The sequence below is a fragment of the Stegodyphus dumicola genome, chromosome 2 (assembly GCF_044657685.1).
Source record: "Stegodyphus dumicola isolate Sdum_Otavi_A_Nest chromosome 2, ASM4465768v1".
Lineage (NCBI taxonomy): Eukaryota > Metazoa > Arthropoda > Arachnida > Araneae > Eresidae > Stegodyphus > Stegodyphus dumicola.
The window spans coordinates 167986011-168010267 of NC_140769.1; the positions used below are offsets into that span (position 1 = coordinate 167986011).

Here is a 24257-nt window from a genome sequence, read left to right on the forward strand (position 1 = left end):
GAGTTTACCGTCACGAATCGGTTAATAATAATTTCTATCTCTAAATTGTTTCCAAATAACAGAGACTGTCTTTGAACCTGTAGCCATCTTGCTACTTCCATAATAATCTGTTTTTCTTCTAAACAGTTCTTCAGCTCAAAAGAATTTTCTACATTATACTTTGCTAAAAGAGGGAGGGGGTAAAGTTGTTATTTAATAAATACTGGAATCAAATAGTGGATTTGCCAGGAATAATATGCTTTATTTGATAGCATGATGCACACTACAGAAACAGACTGATCATATTGAAATGTGTGACAAATTCAGTTTGCATTTTGCACATTTCATAAAAAAATAAACAGTGTTTCGTTCTTCATAACAGATCATTATTTCAAATCATGTAAAAATAATTTTAGATGCCAGAGTATTATAAATTTCCCAAATTTAATCAAATCATCTATAAAGAGAAAATCACATACAAAACCTAAAATTAGAAATAAACAATATTCTAATAAAGTCATCACACGGGGGAAAGGGGGGCATAGGATGATTCATAACTTCCTCCAGAGTTTTGAAATTTTATAGTATAATAATTATATCAGATACAGTAAAAAGATGTATATCAATATACAAAAAAAAAAAAAAAAAAAAAAAAAAAAAAAACTTATCTGATTATCTTAATACCAAAATTATTAAGAATTTATATAGATGTTACAAGATTTTTTATAGTGCATTTTTTATTAAAGATCTACTTTTCCTACAAATATACTTTCGTCTCAATGTATAAATTTTATTCTTCTCCCCCCCCAAATGGAATGAAACTATTTCACAAAAATATATAACAGCCAAAAGAAATCTATTTTTTGAGAATTATGAAAAATACATGCAGAATCAAAAGCAACATACAAATTAAGTATGACAATTTAATAAACAAGGAAAAAAAAAAAAAAAAAAAAAAAAAAAACTGGATGGAAAGTATTAATTATAAACATTTGCAGGATATTTCATAAATTATGTAGCATTTTTATTTATTTTTATTCTGTTATTTGAAAGTTGTTAGCATTGTTCTTATCAGTTTCATTATTTACCATGACACTTATTAATTTAGCATTTTTTGCTTTTCAGTTCTGATGGCTATGGAGTAGTAGTTCGCTAAGCAATGCACTGTAATCGTGAAAATTCTTAAAAACAGGGAATGCTACATAGAGACAGTTTGTAAATTTCAAGTATCTTTGTACTTGCTCTGAATACCACAAATATATATTTTCAGTAAGAGCTACCTGTCACACATCCTGCAAACCCATAGCCTTGTTTCATGAAAATTTTCTTGGTTGCATGTTCTGATTTTGTTGGTAATGACTATGAATGGCCTACGATATTACCTTACAACTCTTTTTATGGGATTATGGCTAGTCGAACATTTAAATAAACAAACCAAAAATAATTCCCAAACTAAAGAGAGAAATTCAACGAGTTATTGATAAAGTCATCTAAAATTTCCATGGAAGGATCACAATAAACTTCAGCAACAAAGCCTATTGAAACAGAGGTACATGCCTGATAGTTTTTCAATATTATAATGCAGTGCATATAAGGAAAAGCTAAAAGTTTGATTTTTTATGCAACTTTCATTGATTTATTGAATTTTAAAAACATGCACAATTTATTAAACACACTATATAAATATAAAATTTAGAAAACATCTTCAAAATTTACACACAAATACTAAGTTAAAAGCTGCCAGCTATTGCAATCGCAGTTATCAAAAATGCTGAGATAAAAAACACAGAATCTCAAAAAACATAATACCAAATACATAATTTCAGTAATTTTAAGTAACAGTTCAACTAACAATGTAATATTTGTTATGACAAGTATATTTAAAAGAAAAAAATCCTTCTGTAATTTCACACATTTTGAAAAATTTATTTTACTAAGTATTTATTACGGTAGTTGTCAAACTGGAATTATCATTGGAAAAATTACATAACTTATTTCTCAGATTGGGGGAGGGGAAACAACAATTGATTAATTTTAAATTCTGTAACGTACCGTTTGATATCTCATTATTTGTCATCATCATAATAAGCAACATAACTAGAAAGGAAAGCTTTAAAAATAATAATTCAGCATGCTGCAGAACATAAGTGGGAGAGAAAGCATGTAGCAAAGTTTGGTAGACAGAAATATATTGCAGAGTTGGAAAAAAAAATTTCCAATCACATTTCATTTTTTATGATATCTGAATATTTCATAACTATATATTTTTTATAACTATATAATTTAGCAAGATTTTCCTTTTCTGCATTTTTATTCAGATATGAGAATACTTCAGGAGCGGGGGGACTAAAACACTGTCCTAGGTTTATCAAGTTTATTGCTTTCAAAGTAATTCCCCTTCAAAAATCAACCATTTAATCCAATGCTGTTTTCAGTACTCAAAACTCGAATTTATTTTCTGAAAAATAAATGAAAAGCTTTCCGAAAGTCAACTTTCAGAAAATGAGGCAATTTGTTGCCTCCTCTTATTTTGTTGTATATCCTCAACATCATGAAATCTTCTCTCACTTAAATTTAGTACAGAAAAAAGCAGTTAAATATATGAATAGCAGTTGAAACTCTGCAATGCAAAAACTATGGTTCAAGTCATGATGCATAAGCAGCTGAACTGTTCTCATGTTTACCTTTTCAGATGAAACAAATACACCATGCAAGTATTGAAAAATTTAATATTTCCTATTCACTGTCTAAAACAAAGGAAGCATATCCATGATATACAATTCCCTTGCAATTAAGCAATCAGCATTACTTCAACACTGTTACTTTGCCGTGCTTCTTCTCATTTGGTAGAACTTGAGATATGTCACTGATAAGATTCAGCCTCAGTTTACAGTTCAATAACTATGAGTTTGAATAACAGTGGGTATCAATAATACAGTAGTTAATATGCTAACAATTTATCAAAAACAATCAAACCTGCATTTACCTTTATAAGCCTTTTAAACAGACTATTGAAAAAGTATGGTAAAACTTGAACTCCATGATGCAGATTTATGAAATACAATGTAGGTAACATAAATTATGTCTCCTGAGTAATGGTAAAAAATAATTCACTATTCAACAATGACAAAATTTTTATCATAGATAGTAAACTGAACCATATTCTACATCTTCCTAAAAGTTGAAAAGTCCAGCAAATAATGCGAACCCCCAAATAAAAAAATGCACCTGCATCTATAGAAATTTGCAACTGCACATTATTATGTTGAAAGAGACATTTATACCTGAGTAAAACCATGTCTAAATGGGTAAAAAAATTATCAACAAAAATAGTTTATAAAACGTCTGCTGATCAGTGTTGTTGGCAGATATATCCTGAATCCCAATGCATGGTCAGCTGAAAAAATATCTTGCACTGTAACAAAGCTATAGCCATCATGGACTATCTTCTGTTCGCATGTGGCATAATTTTTTCTGACTACATGACAAACTTCCAGTTCTTTTTCATCTAACAATTAGATCATGAACCATAAGGTGCAGACACTTAGAGGGCAATGAGACACAAGACATGAACAGGCTATCTGCTTTTGCAATGCAGAGAAGAAGAAAATAAATAAATAAATAAATAAACTGTCTGAATGCTGAGATTGCTTGGAATCTGAGTAAAAATTACAGGCTGAATAATGATTCTTGTTACAGATTCCATTTGCATTTTGCAGCTGAAGAAGAAGAAGGCTCTATGTTTAAACTTGTTGTTTAAACTTGGTTCTATGTTTAAACAAAACTAGTCTTTCAAATTTACAAATATTATGCTGATTCTTGTGGCCTTAAGACTTCCAATAATTACTTGAAACTTGAAGGTGAATTTTGCTATTCTCTATGACAATGCCACATACTAATGTCATTGTATTCAACTGTCCACAATTTTTTTATTAGCTCAAGAACAGTCACTTATCTGGTATCTTCTCTGATGCAGTTCTAGTATAACCTCACAACAGATGGTAAAGAAATTGCAAAATTATGTATTTCTTGTTGATTTTTGAGATTAAATTACCAATCTCTCTGGCATTTACAATCTAACTTTGTTTAAAGTTTGCATAGAGTTTGTTTAGACCTACACAGTGAATCATATGACAACTACCTGCAGATATGCTTCTCTCTCTCTCTCTCTCTATATATATATATATGCTTTAAACGGAAAAGGTAAATTTGTTGCAAACATACAGTAGAATGTACTAGGAAGTAAAGAAAGATCATTTCAGTTTTTCTGACAGTGATTTATCCAAAAACATCTTTATAATCTGATATAAATATCTGTTTCCTTAATTTTAGCTAATGTTTAAGAGAAATGTCTAATTTTGTAGAACAAAAATATAATTCAATATGGAACTAAATGGCAGAATTTAAACTATTTACAGAAATAGCATCCCTCCCCTATTGCCTCCAAAATAGTTTGTGAAAATATATCTTTCAGCTTAACATATGCATCTTTTGGAATAAGGCTCAACCAATAATGTTACTGGTAACACAGGACTATTTTCAAGAAAACAGAAATCCTAAAATGTGGTTTATAACTTCAGAATTGGTTAAATTGAAAGATATTTTTAATCAATGAAAAGTAGAATAATATATTACATGAAAGATATAATCTTACTAAGCAAAAAAGAATATCCCGAAATTTAAAAGAGTATTAATGTTTAATTTCTCTAAAATAATTTGAAGTAATTTAATTAATGAATTATGCATTAATATATATATATATGTGTGTGTCCATATACATATTTTTGAAATTAAAATCAAAATTTTCTTTTTATAAGCAGCATATTTTTGGAAGAGCAATACAAAGGAATCAAATGGGATAATTACTAACTTGTAAAGACTAATTTGTAAAGCAATTAAGCAAACAATGTGATGTTTTAATATAATACATAAACATATCTGTGGAAAACTATGAATGCGGTATCCTCCATATTTATTACAAATAAGCTGCATACCGTTTCTAATATTCCTCCTACTACAAAACATTTGCTAGTTTAAAATAAATTAATTAAATAAAAAAGGCATTAATAAACTCAAACATAGATCCTTCAAAAGAAAAATTTTTCACGAAATATTTTACATAATCTAGGAAAATACATGCTTGCATTATATTTTTATCAGATATAAAAGATGACACTTATTACTGAAATTCTGAACATAACAGATAGTCAACAGGAAAAAGATGCAAAAATGGGGGGGGGGAATCATTGATATTCCTAGCCTCTATCTGAAAAGTCAGAGCAGAAAGAAATAATTAAAAAAAAAAAAAAAAATTCTAACAATGTTTAAAAATAAGTTCATAAATTAAATTTTTCTGTTTTAATAATCTAAAGATGCTCAGTTCCGTATTTAATTTAGGTCTTCCCCCCCATTACAAATCTCTCAATTGACAGCTTTGTTTAATGTTTCGTCAAATTCTAGGAGGGCAAATATGATTGCAATAACTGACAGCTCTTATAATATTTCCCCCAAAACGGCAATAGAATAGGCTTTTAAAAATGAATTCAAATGCAGCAATAAAATAATTGCTGCAATGAATACCATATTTTTTTTTTTTTTTAACACAAGAATCAAAACAGAAGAACCGTTTCACAGCATACTTTTCAAAGAAGTTATTATACGATCCCATGTTAATCAAGGTCAACGTACACAAAAGAAAAAAAAAATTTAATGTGAAACAGGACACAACTTTATTGCCCACCAACCTGAACGTCCACAATCTGAACAAGAAACTAATTCTTCAGGCATCCTTGTTTTTTTGTTTTCAATACTATCACCCAGACAAAAGTCACAGTATGTACTCGGGAGGGTGCCACTTTTTTCTGAGCTAGGTCTCGGAGCTGGCAGTAAAACAAAACAAAATTAAATGAGGTTGAATAGATGTTCTCTTTGTTAGGAAACAAACAAAAAAAGTAATTATTAAAAAAAGCTAATAAATAACATTTCTTACAGAGCATTTGAAATATTTAAGCATTTAAAACATTTGTATATTCTTGGGGGGGAATAAGCATGATAAATTAAAAAGGTTGAAAATGGGAGAAGCAATACTTAAAATAAAATCCATCCAAATAATAATATAAAACTACAACATGCAATTCTACAAAGCTTGTAGCCTAAGATAAAGTAGCTAAAGAAAGTAACATTTCAGCTCATTAGAAAGCATGCACTGCCTTTATCATTAAATGCATTTTAAGGCAGCACTAAATTATAATTACATTATTCTTTATTTATTTTTTGTGTAACAACTCTTAAAATACTTTATCTTTTTCATATGAGATATTTACTCAAATATCAAACTAAAGTTTTTATGATTTAAGCTGACATTAATATTTATTTATGCAATAAGAAATTGTGTACATTTTGTTTCTGTGAGATTTAATGAAAAATATTTGTAGCTTCAAAGCTTACACAGCTGATGCACTTGTAATTCATTATATACATAATTTCAAACTATTAAAGAAGCTAAAAATAATTTAAATTGCTAAATAGTGCTCACATCAAAATATTTATTTTATTTAATAAGTTTGCTTTCCTTTGCATGTGAAACAGATGCTTACAAGTTTTTAACAAGATATGTTACACATTATTTAAACAATGAAAATCATTGGTTGCACAACAATGAAGCTACTGCAATAACCATCTTACACAATATATTTAAATTCAGAGTAAAATTTAAAAACATAGTGAATAAACAAATAATCCACAAGCCCAAATCCTATGAGTAAAGAGATAATGTACACTGCTCAAAAAAAAAAAAAAAAAAAAAAAAAAAAAAAAAAAAAAAAAAAAAGGGACAGTCCTATATTTTCTGATCTACTGGGCCGATTGACAAAATTCAAATTGCGTTCTTCATGTCTTGAAAGCGCGACTTAAGGTATATATTAGATTTATATATAGCACTATTCTAACATAGGTATTTTGACACAAAATCGGACTTTTTCTGAAATAACATACCAATTTTTTTACATATTTGGATTCTACGACTCAAATTACGCCTAAATATGAAATTTTGTAAATTTTGGAGCGAAATTTACGGAGAAATTCACAAATTTATGTTGGCACTTTTTTGTCAGTTTGCGCCAAGAATACTTCACTTGGCGAACTTCTTAATATATGGCAACCTAGTTTCCTTTCCCGTGAAAGGAAAAAAAGTCACCATCGTTCCTTTTTTCCAAATAATGTTCTTTATATTATATTTTTAATTATAACTTATTAAGTAATTTTTTCTTTTTTGAATTTCATTTTAATTGTTTAAGTTGCACTTTTTTTTTCTTCTTTTTTTTCTCGGATAACTGTTTTAAAAATTTCTATTTACCTATTCGAACTGCGTAAATAAAGGTGCAACGTTTATTTTTTTTCAAATAGTTTTCTTTATATATTTTTTCGTCATAGTTATTATTTTAGGTAATTTTTAAATTTTTATACTTTTATTTTAATTGGTTGTGTTGCATTGTCTCTTCAGATAATTGTTTTAAAATTTTCTATTTATTCCTTCGAATTGAGCATTTTTAATATATTTATTATTATAAATTTTCCAGAATTTGATTTTATTTATTTGAATTGCGTTTCTTTCGGAGGAATACTTTGTAACCCGGACTACGATGAGTTTGAAAACTGCATATATTAAAAGAGAAAATACAGTAAAGCACAATTAACACGTCTTTCAATGTTCCGTTCAGAAAAGATATATATAAATAAGAGAGATGTATAACCGACATTTTAACTTAGGATGAATTGCATACACTGCTTTAAGCAGTTTTATCATTGTGCCCATTGCTTTACACAATTTTATCCTACATTCTTAAATATTATTCATATTTTAGTCAAATATTTTACTTTTGAAATCGTAAGAATCAAATATCATAAGTTTAAAAAGTTTTAAATTAAAAAAAAATACAAATACTAAATTTTACCCAAAAATTTATTTTTTCTTCTCTTTTTCTTCAGGCATTCTACTTTATTCTTGCTCTTTTTCTTTAGGCATTCCGCAACTATATTAAAAAGCATCTAAATTTTCGAAATATCTTGATATTTTTTACAATCATTTTAAATAAAGTTATCGCCTTCCATTTCATAAAGGCCCACACACGGCCGAGCGGTAAAGTCGCTGAACACTGGTAGTTCACTCTGGGGTCCGAATCCCAGTAAACGGGCTGGTTGCATGAGCGTTTTCGTGGATTTTCCCATATGTACCGTGTATGCTAACTGGTTTCCCTTAGAAAGTTCTTCATGAAGTATTTGGTCAAAGCCTTTATCAGTCTTTAAAAGCTAAACATTTTGAAGGTATGGAATGAAAGGAAAGACTGGTTTCATCAAGAGGTTTTGGTTTATTTAATTATGACAAAGCACACTAGGGCTATCTGCCTAAGGGGAGGGATGCCTTCGTGGAGGACTTTCTAAGGAAAACTGGCACGTTACACATGGGGAAAACCACGAAAATGCCCATGCAGCCAGCCCGTTCGCGGAATTCGGACTGAACTACCAGCGTTCAGCGACTTTACCGCTCGGCCGCTGTTTCATCAGGAGAGGGGGGGGGAAATAAAAAAAAACGTCTTTAGGTGACATCCACATACATCACTGGATAAACTCCTGAATATTCAAATAATTCGAATGAGAAAATCATGGGACTCTCAATTTATGATACGATATGATGTTCTATAACGTAATTTAAATTTATACAACCATATAGTCTAAAACCAGTCGCTCTTCACTTTAATCTGCAATGATATCGTTTTTGTCTTTTCTGTTAACCACAAGCTCAATTGATGGTATTTGCTGGTGTACACGTTCAAGTGTTTTTTCTTTAAACACCTAAATTCTTTGAAATATCCTGAAAGTATATTCAAAAGCGTCCAACTTTTTGAAACATCTTGGTATGTCTGACAGCCAAAAATTCCCTGCAAATTTTTGCTTACTTTTCTCCCTAATTTTCTTCTTTCCTTCTACAGTTATTTTCAGTGCACACACAAGAAAATTAAGATTTTTCGATTCCTAGACTTCCATAAATTTTGCATTCTTGTCAATTTTTAAAAATATCAATTACATGAATTGTGTTTCAGCTGAAGACAGCTTTTCATTTTCTAGTCATTTTAACTATAAATAAAGTTTAAAGCAAAGTCCAAAGGATAAATATTTTAATTAAAAGATTTTTGCTAAATGACAAAGAAATAAAACAGTCCAGCATGGTTTATTGTGTACCACCGAGTAACCCGATTCTTATATCAGCTGAAACAATCTAAATCATATTAAAGATCATGTTTTTTTATACAATCTATAACGCGAGAGAAAAATTAGCTTCTTAAAAAAACATTCTTTCTAAGAGGATTAATATAAAAGATTATATTTATATATATATTTTTAAAGCTGGGACTTGAACCAAACTGTCAAATTTTTAAAGTTTAATTTACATGGTGGTTATAATTAAAGTTCCAATTTGAAATGGCCATAAAAGGAAAATTACCGTACCAAATGTTATCAAACTTGGGAATCGTGTAAAGGAGGTTACGAGAATTTATTTTCCGCGGAAAATAAAGAGTTCAAAAACTCACCACCAGGGGGAAAATGGCACTGTATACAAGATTGATAAATGAAATAAGACACGAAAACATCTGTTTAAAATATGTTTAATATTTTCCGAAACGTGTTACAAAGCATGTTCAATGTAGCGTCCAGCATTTTCCGAAAGCAAGTTAAATCCTGTTACTGCATTCTCAACAGCAGCTCTTAGCATATCAGGAGGAATGTCACGGATATGTCAGTGTATCACATTTTTCATTTCTGCCAAATTATTTAGATTATCACCATAAACAGTGCTTTTGAGAAAACCCCATAGCTAAAAGCCACAGAGGTTGAGGACTGGTGGGAAGAGGGGAAGTGTTGGCCTATAAGACGTTCATTCGTGAAATGTTGCCTAAGTAACTGTGCGACACACGTCAGGTGGGGCCCAGCCCTGCATAAAAATCGTAGTATCTAAAATGCCATGTTACTGCAGTTCATGTATCACGAAACATTTTAACATTGACTCTAAGTGAGCTGCAATCACAGTGGTCCAGCTGTCGACTGCTCTTCAGAGAAAAATGGTTCGGTTATAACAGTAGCTGTCATTCAACACTAAACAGTGTGGAATGACTGCTATGCAATCGAATGCAGTAGGAGAATGCAATGGAACTAGATATATAACATGAGGGTTTTCTTTGGCCCAAATCGATTAAAAGCGTTCTGAATCAGTATCTTTATGTTTTAGGGCCAAATTCAGGTTTCAAAAATTACAAATTAGCGATCTGTAAGAAAATGATTTCCAGATTGTACGGATTTGTGCGAGTGATTTGCGATCTCACATTTTCTAATCGCTAATTCGTGGTTTTCACGGACGAATTTCTCACTTACATGGATGGCGCACTCAACGTTTATCGAATTTAACGCCTTTAAATGGTAATTTGCTTACTTCAAAGTTTCTTAAGGGTATACAACATATTAAACCTGTGTAACAAAAGGTTAAGTTAGATTCCGACCCATATTTCTATTAATAATATTGCATACAGCGCCATTTTCCCCTGGTGGTGAGGTTTCGAACTTCCTTTTTTTCCCGGAAAATAAATTCCTATGACCTCCTTTACACGATTACCAAGCTTGATAACATTTGATCCAGTAGTTTTTGTTTTCTGATCGTTTCAATGTAACACTTTAATTATAACCACTCCGTATATTATTAAATTTTCATTTGAAGCTATGCGTTATATGTATACCATACGTAAATTTTTCGCTTTTATGGAAAAATAAAGAATCAAAGCAAATATACTTAGGATAATGGACCAAAACTGAAAAAATTTCTCCTTCCTTCGAAAATAAAATTTTGAAATTCGACCTTGAATTTATTGGGTTATCGAAATATTTAATTTGACTTATCTTCTAAGTCCTAGTTCCGACAAGAATTCCGTCAAAAATTCCGAATTACTTAAGCTGAAGTAAAAGATTTAGTATATATTCACTGTATGTTAGTAAAGTAATCAGAGTGTAATAAAATAGATTATAGAATTTACGCTGATGCAACATTTTGTCTGACTGCACAACGTGTAATGGAAGAGAAGGCTTGTAGAGATTTGTTTTTGACATGCCTCTAAAAGTAGATGTCATACTCCTTTTGTCTCTTCAATATCAAAAAACTTTCCTTTGAGAGGCAACTTTAGTTTTTGGGAAAGAAAAAAAATCACAAGAAGACAAATTTGAAAAACATGCAGGACGATTGAGTACACATACTTATTTTCGGAACACAAGCGGTTCTCCGACTGGTTATTGAATAATGAAAAGATGCATTGTCATGCAATACAAAACATTTGGAATACGTTGTCTGACTGAAAACGTAAGATTAAAAGTCATCTGCTTAATTCACAACCATTTACAAGTCAACTACTGGGGCAATTGCAGAATCGTTTTGATCCTGAGCTTCTAAGACAAACCTTATATCACTGGATTTAAACACTTCTTTAATCTTCCGAGAACGTTCCTTCTTTAGCTCATATTCCAAGAATATTAAGTGAATACAATTATTGCAAAAGAAATTGAATATTCATTTGCACTACGGCTTGGTAGTTTATTAACGAGTTAACAAAACTTAAATTCTGCTTTTTGTGTCTAAGTATACAACAATATTTTAAATATTTACAAAGGAAATATTAAATTGGAGATTTAATTGGAGCCTCACCAGTTGCCTAGCATTTGAAGATTGTTAAATACTAATTGTTTGTTGCGAAGTCTAACCCAGGCTGCATGGTTGGTTTTCGTAGTTTTCTAGGCTCTCTTTACAAAGATTCTCTATGAAAGCATCTTAACCAAATAGCTCCCATGTTCTTTCTGTGTTCAAATAACCAACTAACCTAGTTTAAGCGCGATTTCCAAATGAAGTTACTAGCAAAACCCGAATACTCATTAAAAATCATGTAGCTTGCCAATCGGAAGTAACATGAAAGATGCGGCGCCAATACTTGACTTGCTGTTACGGTACGCTGTTTCTAAATTTAGATGGTCATTCCTTAATTAAATAGCCCACCAGTGGCCGAGCGGTAAAGACGCTGAGCACTGGTAGTTCGGTCTGAAGTTCGAATCCCGCGAACGGGCTGGCTGCTTGGGCGATTTCGTGGTTTTCCCCATGTGTAACGTGTATACGAGCCAGTTTACCTTAGAATGTCTTCCACGAAGGCATACCTTCCTTTAGGCTTATAGCCCTCGTGTGCTTTGCCATCATTAAATAATCCAATCCAATCCTTAATTAAGTATAATTGATTTGTAACTTCTACTAGAGCTGACGGTAAAAATTGAAGTGCAAATAAATAATATCGTGTGCAATCTTGGTTAATATAAAATTAAAAATTTTGCATAGAAAAATATTTGCATTCAGAGAGAAAGTTTTTTGAAATATTTGAATTACTTTATAAGAAGGATTATTAATACCGTAATGATTACTTATTATATTACTGATGATTAGGATTCAGTTCTTGACAATTACATTCTAAATTTGAATTTTAAGGATATAATGAAAATACGCTGCGAACAAAAATACATTTTAGGATAAAAAATTAGTTGGTCTTTTTATGTGTTAAAACTTCTTAAATTCATTTAATAAACTTCCTCCTTGTATCCTCGTTGTTAATTGAATCCAGAATGTTGTGTGTCGTTTATATAATTATTCTTACTTGTCCACAGAAGCTCCTGACTTATCCAGCCATTATATAACTGCAGATCATTTCTACATAACCATTGAACTTCCACTAATTCAGTCTCTAGAGGGTTGCATGTTTATATCATAATTTGACTTATATAAATGATTATTCTAAATCTTATGTTTCTATAAAAATATACTGTGCTTTAAAAATATGGATGGTAGTATCTGCCGCTCTTTCAGCCACTTCAAAAGCAACAGTTTGCTTAGAAATAAATTATGCAGTTAATGTCATAAAATTCAAATAAACATTAAATGAAAATTCTCAGTTTTAGACAATTGGATTTAAACGAATTAAAGTAGCAGACGATAAAACTCCGAAGGTAAAAATTTACTCTTAGAAAAATGTACTCTTATTTTTTTTAAAAAAAAGGAAGAAAGAGAGAAATTTAAAAAAATTGTTAAAAATTTTAATAATATCATCTATAATTTAAAAAAAAATAGCTTTTCATATAGCATTAATAAATATTTATTACACCTTATTGAGGGGAAAAAATTCATATAATTAATTCTCCGTAAAATTTTACTTGAAATTTAAGGTTAAAAATAGCTGTGGCAATTCAGTGTAACAAAAATCCATAGACCACATTTGGCGTTATTATCGCTCAAAAAAAAGATGCCAAATTTCAAAACGCGAAAATATGTAAATTCGTGTATATCTTAGAAAATTTTGAATAAAAAAGTCTAATTTTTTGCAGATATGCTTAAAAATACACCTACTTTATGATGATGGTAAAAATTTTATAGGTTATAATTCAAAATTTTTTTCGAAAAATTTATAAAAATTAGTTAAAAATAGAAATTTAAAAAATAAAACACAAAAAATGGGTAAATTTCATTTGGAATGAACCTAAATTTCAAAATGTGAGAGAAAAAATCAAAAAAGTTTAATAAAAAAAGAGATATTAATAAATATTTGCCAAATTCAATTAACATTGAGGAGCTAAAATTTTGAGAGCTAATATTTTAAAAACTAGTCGTACGATTTTTACAAAACTTGGTATTCTGGCATAATTTGAGTCGTAGAATCGAAATATGGAAAAAAATTGGTATATTATTTCAGAAAAAGTCCGATTTTGTGTCAAAATACCTATGTTAGAATAGTGTTATATATAAATCTAATATATATCCTAAGTCGCGCTTTCGAGATATGAAAAACACAGTTTGAATTTTGTTGATCGGCCCAGTAGAACGGGAGATATAGCACTGTCCCATTTATTTTTTTTTTTGATCAGTGTACTGGTTATTTTTGGATCTTCATAATAATTTTCACTCTCCTTTATGTTCCAAAACTTAAATATTGGGAGAAATTTCATAAATACAGAAACATTTTTGACATTCTACATTTTTTTTATACAAAACAAATTAAAAGAAATCTGACATTTGTTCATATTAACCGTTACTCAAAATGGTCATAAAAATGTATTTAAAACATTGAAGCAACTCAATAATTTATAATAAAAACATAATTTTAACAGTTATTCAAAACATTTATTAACTACACAAGTATTGGCTACGTAAATAAATTTAAAGCAAATTTGGAAGTTTATCCAAGACACTGGAGAAAATAAATAACGAGCTTATGTAAAACTTTCAGATATATCTAAAAAAATACATGATATTGTTTAGCTTTCAAATGCATTGCCTATCATTCGGGATTTAATATTTTAACCTATCATATAATAGAACTGTACTTAAAAAAAAAAAAAAAAAAAAAAAACTCTGCTGCTTATTGACAGATTTAGAGCAAACTTTGTAGAAGCATGCTATCTGCCAGAACTCTGCTATTCAAAACAATCTGAGACCTTAGATTTACAATACAAATGTCAGCTCCAATCAAATCGTTTATCTCGCAGTAAATAGATCATCTTCCATACAGCTAAATCTGGCACTAACAGATTACCATATCTTCCTGCGAAGAAAAACTCATTGACATAGCATTTCTAAGCCAATTAAGCAGAAACAGTGTTTGAGAGGGGGCTTATCCTCTTTGCCTTTAACCTCCTTCTATGATATGGGCTTTTAGGTATAATATGGCAAATGCCTTTTATAATAATAGAAACTATTTTGGAAAAGTAGGTGAAGATATGTAAAATTAGTTTAAAAAATAAAAAGGAGTACTTAAAATGTTTATTGTTTTTATTGCAAAGTATTCACTACACAGAAAAAATCCATCATATATAAAAGCCACTTCAGCTAAACTATATAATAGCTTAATAGAAGCATTCAGCTAAAATACAATGATCTGAATGATTTTCCAATAGTACACATAAGCCTAAACTCAGAATAATAAGATAATATAAAAAATTTTTAATTTCATCAAAAACACATGTAATATATCTATTTTGATTACTACATTTTTTAGAATACTCTCAATCAGTTTGGGGGCAGGCCTACAAGTCTTCATATGCTCTCCATAATTAAATAATCCAGTCCAATAGCTAAGACTGAATTACTCAAAGAAAGGAAAATAGCAATAAAATAAAATTTTTTAGCATGTATAAATATGCATATTTTAATAAAGTACTGAGTAACTGCTTAAGATGCTTATTGACAAAATGTCATATTTGTATGTTAAATGGCTTACTGAAAATTTAATCTGAACTGGAAGTTAATTGAAGTTACTGAAAATAAGCCATAAGATGCAGCAGACTAAACAGATGAAATAAATCCAAGCATAAAAAATATTAGCTGAAATATTCAATCAATTTTTAGGTAATTTGATAAACTGTGGAATGAAAACACTTTTACTTCAAATAAATAAAATTAAATAAAATATTACAGATACTGTTTTAGTTATGCCAGCCTAAAGCATGCTTATTAAAACTACTTTATACTATGCTACTAATTAAGTAAACTAAAAGAAACCATTTATAAATAAACAACGTACACTTATTACACAAAAAAGACAATTAAAATTATTAAGCTTATACATTAAGCATGCAAACAAAACATTATGTTAAAACTCACAGTGACCCAAATATAAATTAAGCTCAACCAAACAATGATAAAATTTTAACTTGATATTTATAAACTGTCTTTTCAGGTTCCATTATAAGCTCTTTATTTTAGGGTCACCATTATACAGTGGGTGCAATGTGATCATATCAAAAAGCTTAATAGTCTAATTAATGAGTATTTAAAAAAAAACATTTAAAAAATTTTTGTGGTGTTTAACATGCTCAACCCACCTGTAGAAGAGAAAGAGCTTAGGCTCCTGAAAATGCAAGCTTTAAATATAAAGGAAAGAAAGAAACTATATATAGGAAGAATAAAATATAAACTAACTATAATAATCTCTTATAATGCATGCTCAGTACCAGCTATGAGCAATAACAAATGAGCTATGTATATTTGAAATAAGTAAATAAATAAAAATAGTTTAAAAAGTTAAGAGCTTTAAATATAAGCTAATTGCTCATAACTAGCCAAATTCTTAGTTAAAACATTAAAAGATCAACAATATCTAAATCAATTAGTGAGATCAAACAATGTAATACTATTAACTTCACAAATTTTACAGGGCACACAATTTATCATACTGACTTAAAAAATTAACTTACTGCTTGTTTATTTACCTACCACTTACAGATGATAAAAAAGTGTAATAATTCTTAAACTGTTAGTATAATATTTTACGCTATAATAAACATTTATTAACTACACAAGTATACTTGTGTAGTTAATAAAGTTAGTATAATATTTTACTCTATCTAGATATCAATCAAAAAGAGATGATGAAAAGGGTCTTAAATCCTACTACAAATATTTAGTTCAACATAATTTCAAAATCTAAGTTAGCCTCATCTTGGGAAAAGCATGAAAGGATCTATGTTAATGCAGCCTTCCCACTGAAATTCAATTTTCAATTTTCCTAATTTTCTATAACCAAACTCACAATTTCCCTGAACAAACATTATGCACTAGACAGAAATTGAATATGACTAATTACATAATTTTACATATTTACTATAAATACAATGAAGTAAAACTAATATTGTTCTCACATTGCAAAAATTTATTTACAAATTACTGCGATGAAAATGAAAGAAATGTAGGAAATATGCATTTTTATTTTCAAAATGGTAACAAGACACAACTTTTAAAATGAAACATCACATCAGTGAAAATTTTTTCCTCCTGCAAAAGAAATTTATAACAGTGCATCATTCCTAATAAACATTGCTCCTATTGTGTTTTAAAATAAAACTGGGAAGCTAAGAATTACATAAAACTGGAAAAACTGTTTAATAGAGTTATTTATTACAACATACAATCATAAAATGCAGTAACTTTCATATTATGCTATTTATTTTTGAAGAGCAGTTAATTACATGTTTAAAGATAGGGGTGAATAATTATATTTTTAAAGAGATAGATGATTAATAGCTTACTAACAAGTGGAGAGGATAGTTAGAAAGAAAAACAAGAATTACAAAAACTCTTCATTTGCTTTTTTTTTAATTGCTAATTTAATTAATAACAACACTTTTTTTAGTATGGTTATATTTTTATTTTTATTCCCTAAAATTTTGGAAAAAATATGACATCTATATCTTTAGTATAACTCAAAAAAGTAAAAACAATGCTACAGAATTTAAATTTTTTTCATCCATTTGCTATTCTATGCACACTGCTGTTAGAATATAAAAAAATCAGTCACATAATTTAAATTGCTTTATTTTACAGCTTAGGCTCTATTAATACCAATGATTTTGATTGAAACAGTTCATTTTCTACAGAATTCCTAAAAATTTGGCCAGCTCTTCCTTAAACTGAAAACAAATTCCATTATAATTGCACTTCCAGATACCATTATAAAAGCTGAATGTTTTCTAAACACTAACAAAAACAGCTATAGAATTATATGTATTTAAAACACTTAAACAAACTTAAATACATAAACAAACAAAACACACTCACAGATCAGTAAAGGATCACTTGTTAGACGATGATAATCAAAAACATGATTCATTATGATAAGAACTAAAATTTGATCTTGTAAGCTTAATTTCAAATATTTATATTGTCACTCAATTTGACAATCAATTATCCTTTCTTCATTTCTATCAAATGTTAACTTTACTGTTCAAAATCTTTCATTTACTCTGAATTTAATATCTTAATATAGCAAAACTTAAAATAACTTTTTCATAAGAATTTACAAACCAAATTTTGAGTTTATATAATAACAGTCAACTCCTGATTAATCAGATAATGGATTAACTGGCTCTTATCTAATAAAATTTAACTTTATTCTTTCCAGAATTATGGATAAAATTACTAGCACACACTATCAGAATAAAGCAAAATTTATATGAAAAATATAAGAGAAAACGGTGATAACAGATAGTGTCACAATATTTAGTAATTGTTTTTATCCACAAGCGTATGTAATTCAGTTGTACTCAATGTGGAATTTAAAAACATTGCTAAATCATAACAATAAATTAAGTGTACAACCCATTAAAGTTCTTTTTCGCATTGACTCTTACAGAAATACAAGATGAATATAAACATAAACATTGTTCTCTGAGTTTTGAACATGGATTTAATGCATATAACCAAATACTTATTTTCCTAATCAAATTGCTTAAATAAATATTTAATAGTAGTTTTCTGGGTTATTTCTATTTCCTGTTTTCCCTCTGTCAGATTAACTGTGATGTTGGTTAACTGTTTATGCCCTCACTGATAAACTGGAAGTCTACTGTACTTATGAAGATTAAATACCTTTACTTCATAAGACGGTTTGGAAAATATAATTAAATACATAAATCTAAATATTTAAAAAATATATGCTATCCTAAGTATACAATTAGCTATCATAAAAAATAACAGGTTCTTGTCTTCTGCTGGCTGTCTTTGGGAAGAAGATTGTTGATTTGGCACATCTCTGCATTGGAGAGAAACAAGTGTTTACCTAGCTACATATGTGTGAGAAACAAATATTTATGGTTACAGATCTGCACATATTTATTTTACTATAGCTTTAAAATAAAGTTTTTTGTTGTGTGCTTATTGTTTCTGTTTCTTCAGCTAGTGAAAATTTTTGCTTTTAAAACCTAGCAGTTTTTCACTGCAAATATTTATTATGCTTACTATTTTTAATCTATCATCAACTAAAACTAAAAAAGGTTCTATAGTTTTCTCTCCAAGAAACAATGCATTTTAATAAATAAGAATTGGTGAAAATGGGCATACTATGCAATTATGTGATAGAAGAGCAACCATTTAGAAATGCAATTTTCAGGCACCAATCTGGCCATAGTAATATGTTTTTAAGGCATTAGCAACAACTGCTGAGCTGCGGCCACTAGTTAATAGTTTGTAAAAAATGAATTTTCAACTACGTTTACATGTTATTTTTTTAAATAAACTGTTCACAAATTTGTATTAAATAAGATAATAAACATAATTTTGCAATTTATTTAATTAAATACTATAATTAATACAAGTTCATATTAAAGTCTTTCAACAGTGGTGTGTAAAATTTAAAGATAAGATGGTTTTTCGAATGTAACATCATGCAAAAGTATTCCACATAGCTTTGAGCACAACTGAAGAGAAGATAGTAACTCCTCCAGTGTGAAAGGTCTGACATGAAAAAACCAGTTTTTAGAAGGATATGTGATCACTCCTGACTGCGATACAAGAATTACAATGTCTCTCCATGCTGAGAACAAGGTTGTTAAGGAGCTGTTGAGGCATCATTCCCCATTCTTAAGCTGACGAAGCACTGCTGGCAGCTGGTCACAAGCTGCCAAGCATCTCCTGAGAAGGTTTCACATGCGTCTATGGGATTTAAGTCTGGTAATCTTGCAGGTTAACACTAGAATAAGGACCGATCGCTTTGACCGTGTCTTTATTTTAAATGTACATAACTTTTTTAATTCTTTATTTATAACTCTGATATTTTTTTACTTCTAAAAACTTATGAATATTATATGATTTTTTTGTTCATTTTAAATAATTATTTTTGATTATATTATTATAAATAATTATTGACCCATAGCCTAGAATTACGGCTATGGGTCAATTTCACCGTATCCAAAAAATTATAGATTTCTCAATATTTTTATGACTTTTTTTTAGCTAATTCCGGTTAGCTGATAGATAAGTGTATTTTTGGTAAGGAAGATTGCATATTCCACAGAAATGAATGGGGGAAGGAGGGGGGAATAAAAACATCTGTTTGGAATTTTTGTGTGTAGCGTGTTTACACATTTTGCATGTGTTAGAAAGTTGATTTTTCAGTTGAAACATAGGTACTTTACTTAATTTATATAGTTTCGTTGTTCTGATGTGTTTATTATATTGCACAGAAGCATTGGTAGAAAATATCTAACAAAGGATGGGATGATCAAAGTTTTTGAAAGGTCTTTCTGATGAAAATTCTGCTTCAGAAACTGAACCTGATGAAGAATTTCATTTCAAAACTACATCCAGTTTATCCAACGAGGACTGGATTGTTCCTACTAAAAGAAATGAATCCGATTTCTCTGATGGAGAACCTGTTTGCGAAACAAAAAAGGAAAGTAAAAATTTAGATCAAGATCCCAAAGACAGCAAGCAAACTGATCCATTTGCGCTTGTTTCTGATATCTGCAGTGCTTATAGAGAAAACTGTTTGAAATGTTAAAAAAAAGGAAAAAATATAACAGTTGATGAACAATTATTCCTCAGGAAGATCCGATGCCGATTTACTCAGTATATGTTTAAAAAGCTAGAAAAATTCAGCATTTAATTTTGGCTTGCTACTGATGTGCAGTCAAAATATTTACTGAATGGATTTACCTATTTGGGAAAAAACGAAACAAAACCAGTTGGAGAAACAGCAGGTGAACATGCAGCTTTCGAAGGAACCACAGAAATTAGTAAAAGAAATGAGGAATTCAGGGATAAGCTGATTTGGCACAATAAATCGTTCAAAAGAAAAGTACCTTACTCTTTCAATAATATGAGGGATGAGCTCTGTCCTAGTAAGACTGCTAGGCATGACAATGTAATGCTTATGTCCTATCAAGGGGAGGGGAAAAAACAAGAATGTCCTGCTCCTGAGTATCATGCACCTAACATATGAAATTGCATCTGATGAAAACAATACACCGGAAATTGTGAATTTTTACAATTTGACCAAATCTGGAGTTGATGTTTGGACCTGATGGCCAGAAAATACTCAGTGAAGTCCTCATCCAGCCATTGACCAGTTCAAGTTTTTTTCTTTTTCTTTCTTTTTTTTCTTTTTAAACATTCCTGATTTTGCCGTGATAAATGCGTGGATAATTTACAAGCACACAACCTGAATATAGGAATATCTGCCGTCATGATTTTATTTTGAATACTGCTCAGCAGTTTCAAAAGATATACATTTCATCCAAAATTCACAAACTTTATGTATCTAACAAAAAGAGAATTAGTACTTGCGTCAACCCTTCCCGTAAGCGTAAACAATGCCACATAAATGCATGCAGAGGGAACAAAACTTTGAATACATGTGAATACTGTAAAAGATATGTTTGTGGAACATGTACAGGTAATACTTAAAAAAAAAAAAAAAAAAAAAAAAAAAAAAAATAATAATAATAATTAGTAATCTGTATACACTGCACACTAAGTACTAATATGTGTAATTTTTAATATATTTATTCAATAGTGAAAATTTTTATGAGCCAGTTTATTAAATGATAAGAAGGTTAAAAATATCTAGAGACATCGTTTTTCTCTTTTAGACTTTTGTTATATTAATTTATCCTTCGATTAATATATTTATTCACGTTGCTTTATCTTGCTCTCTGTTACATTAAACTATCTTTCAGTTGCATGAATTTACTTTATTTATTTAATAAACAAGCAACATGTATCGCAATAAGCCTTAAATTTATGTAATAATAGCAAAAAACGAGTCTTTTCTTTTATTAGAACAAGTGGTCAAAATGACTGCTGATCGTAGTTATAGGTATATGGAAAAATGCCGTAATGCTAGTGTTAGTGCATATGTTGAATATCTTAACTCTTCAACAGCTACTGTACAATGAGTTGTAGCGTTGTAATCCATCCATGAGGGATTCCGGACCCATAACACCTTTAAACAGATCAATGTGAGAAAAAAGAACCTCAGTACAATAGCGGATACCAGTTACTGAACTTTCTTGGGAGATATGGAGGTCAGTACAGCTATCAAGTATAATACCACCTCAAATGAGAACTCTGACATCTCCAAAGAAGTCCATTTCGATGATGCTGGAGAGGCAATTGTGTGTTCCTCTCTATCTTCAGATGTGTATATGTCTAAAATCGCTTATTAGACTAATTCAGATCTGCGGCCTGTCTGTTCTTGCCAGTAGGATACTATACCAGTCATTCACTGCTGTAGTTGCTCATGGACAACCACTGCTGAATACTCAAACAGCTGTCCCTGCCATCTGACATGCTTTCCAGGCTCATGGAACGATACTGTGAGAGACCACATGCTCCTGTGCCACACTATCACCTTATTCCGACTTCCAGATGGCACAAATATAGGTAAAGCCATCCAGACGATGGCTCCTAGACTGCCTGTTAGCCATATCACACATGAAAAGGCTATCCAGGTAGTAGCAAATTGACGTTTTTGAAATCACTCTACACAGAGCAAAAGCCTTCATCAAAATGCTAAGCGCGCCCTGCCCATGAGCTTTATGCCATTCTGACACTACTCCCCATAAGTTATATATATAAGTCCCAATTCTAGCTCTTGATTGGTCTTTTGGTCCATTCTGTTGCCTAGCTCAGCTTTTATGCTGATTTCCCTAAAATTTGTACACCATATATTAAATAACTTATATCATGTAGATATTGCATGAATTATTGCTTACCATAGTCAATTTTGTTTTTGTGTATTTGGCAACAAATTGCCCTTTCTTATGCCAAAATTGCATCAATGCCATTTTCTCTCACCACATCCACTACAGAAGACGAGTACCAAAATAATATAATTATGATAAATAAAATTTGTATTTTTGTTTAATGACAAATTAAAAATTCAGGCATTCGATTTGATTTTAATTAATAAAGTTTCTATATACCTAGCCTTCCTATCAATAAACATGAAATAACTGAAATAAATACCTGGAATATTTAAAAAAAAAATTATATAAGATGAACTTATGTAATAAATTTATGTAAAATTTATTAAAAACTTATAAACAAACATAACTGTGGACATACTTCTTCTCTCTTTGCATTTCAAAATAATTTCTTCCAGGAAACAAAACTGCACAATTTTCCAATTTGTCAAATTAATTTTTTAAATGAGTGATTTATTTTTTTTCAAACAATAAATGTCAGCTGTCAAGACATGAAATATAATACTTTGATTGTATTTAAATTCATAAACATAAAATTAATATATAATTATATGCATGGAAAATTTAAAGGAAATCTGAAATATTCACCATGAAAATATACTAACGGACATTCAAAATTCACAGAGAACAAAAAATTAATACAAAGTAAGCAAGCCAGTAAGGAATATGTTGAGCTGCATTAAAAATTTTCTTTCAATATTTTAATTACTGTCTTTATAACTTCATGTTTAGGGCAGCATTAGTATTGACATTGGCTACGTTGCCCAATAGAGACTACCTTTATCTATTATGCCATCAGGAATCTTGAATGGGGCATGTATGTGTACTGGGCATCACTGTAGTGGCATTTTAGCTTTTGGTTCTCTAACTTTGTCTTATTTTATTATTAATACTATTCTTATAAAGACTTTTTTTCACAATAATGACTATAAAAGAACAGTAATTATAGAAAATTATCATAACATAAATATTCCTACAGTTACTATTTTATATAATTATAACAGTAATTATAGAAGGCTAATGACTATCATTTTCAAAATTTTTGACTAACAAAAGTGTATAATAATGCCACAGTAAGAGTACCTGTTTTTATATTTAATGATTATAATTTTTACCATAACGGAATGAGCTTCAGGTTTTTAAACTGCAAAAATTATTACAGCTCAAGCTCTGATAAGGCACAATTAGTAACACATTAGCTCTGAAAATCAGGTAAAAAGTTTAGTGACACCAACATGGACAACAATCTGAAGCAAATGACTGATATTCCAGTTATAATGCACAAAAATTGCCTTGTTTTGCCAATATCTGATAACTCTATGAAATACCACTGGATTAGAATTTTTGAAAACAACAATTTAAGAACCAACGAATATGCTTCTTGGTTCATGTGGCATGTGGAAATTAAGTGATTTATAATGTGTTGCCAAAATTTTAGCCGCGTGCTGGTACAACTATTTTTTCGGGTGGCTGGAAATTCTACAAGTATTTAGGATAAGAAGGTTTTGAACATTTATTTGTGAAAGATGGTATCAATTTTGTGGATAGTGAGTCTGGTTGTCATATAAATACGATAGAGATTACGTGGTGGCATGTTAAAGCTACGTTGCCTACTTATAATTGGATATGCGATTTTGTGTTTTATTTGGTGGTTTATATACTTTTCCACCATTTTT

The 24257-nt window shown here is 29.8% G+C and overlaps 1 protein-coding gene across 2 annotated transcripts in view; it reads right to left on the reverse strand.

Moving 5' to 3' along the window:
* The window catches only part of d4 (double PHD fingers d4), a 96294-nt gene that overhangs the window by 25520 nt on the left and 46517 nt on the right, over window positions 1-24257 (reverse strand). For both annotated transcript variants that reach the window (XM_035365532.2, XM_035365533.2), the window contains exon 6: window positions 5724-5858. In XM_035365532.2, the coding sequence (XP_035221423.1) occupies window positions 5724-5858 (135 nt within the window). The remainder of the gene's footprint in view (window positions 1-5723; window positions 5859-24257) is intronic.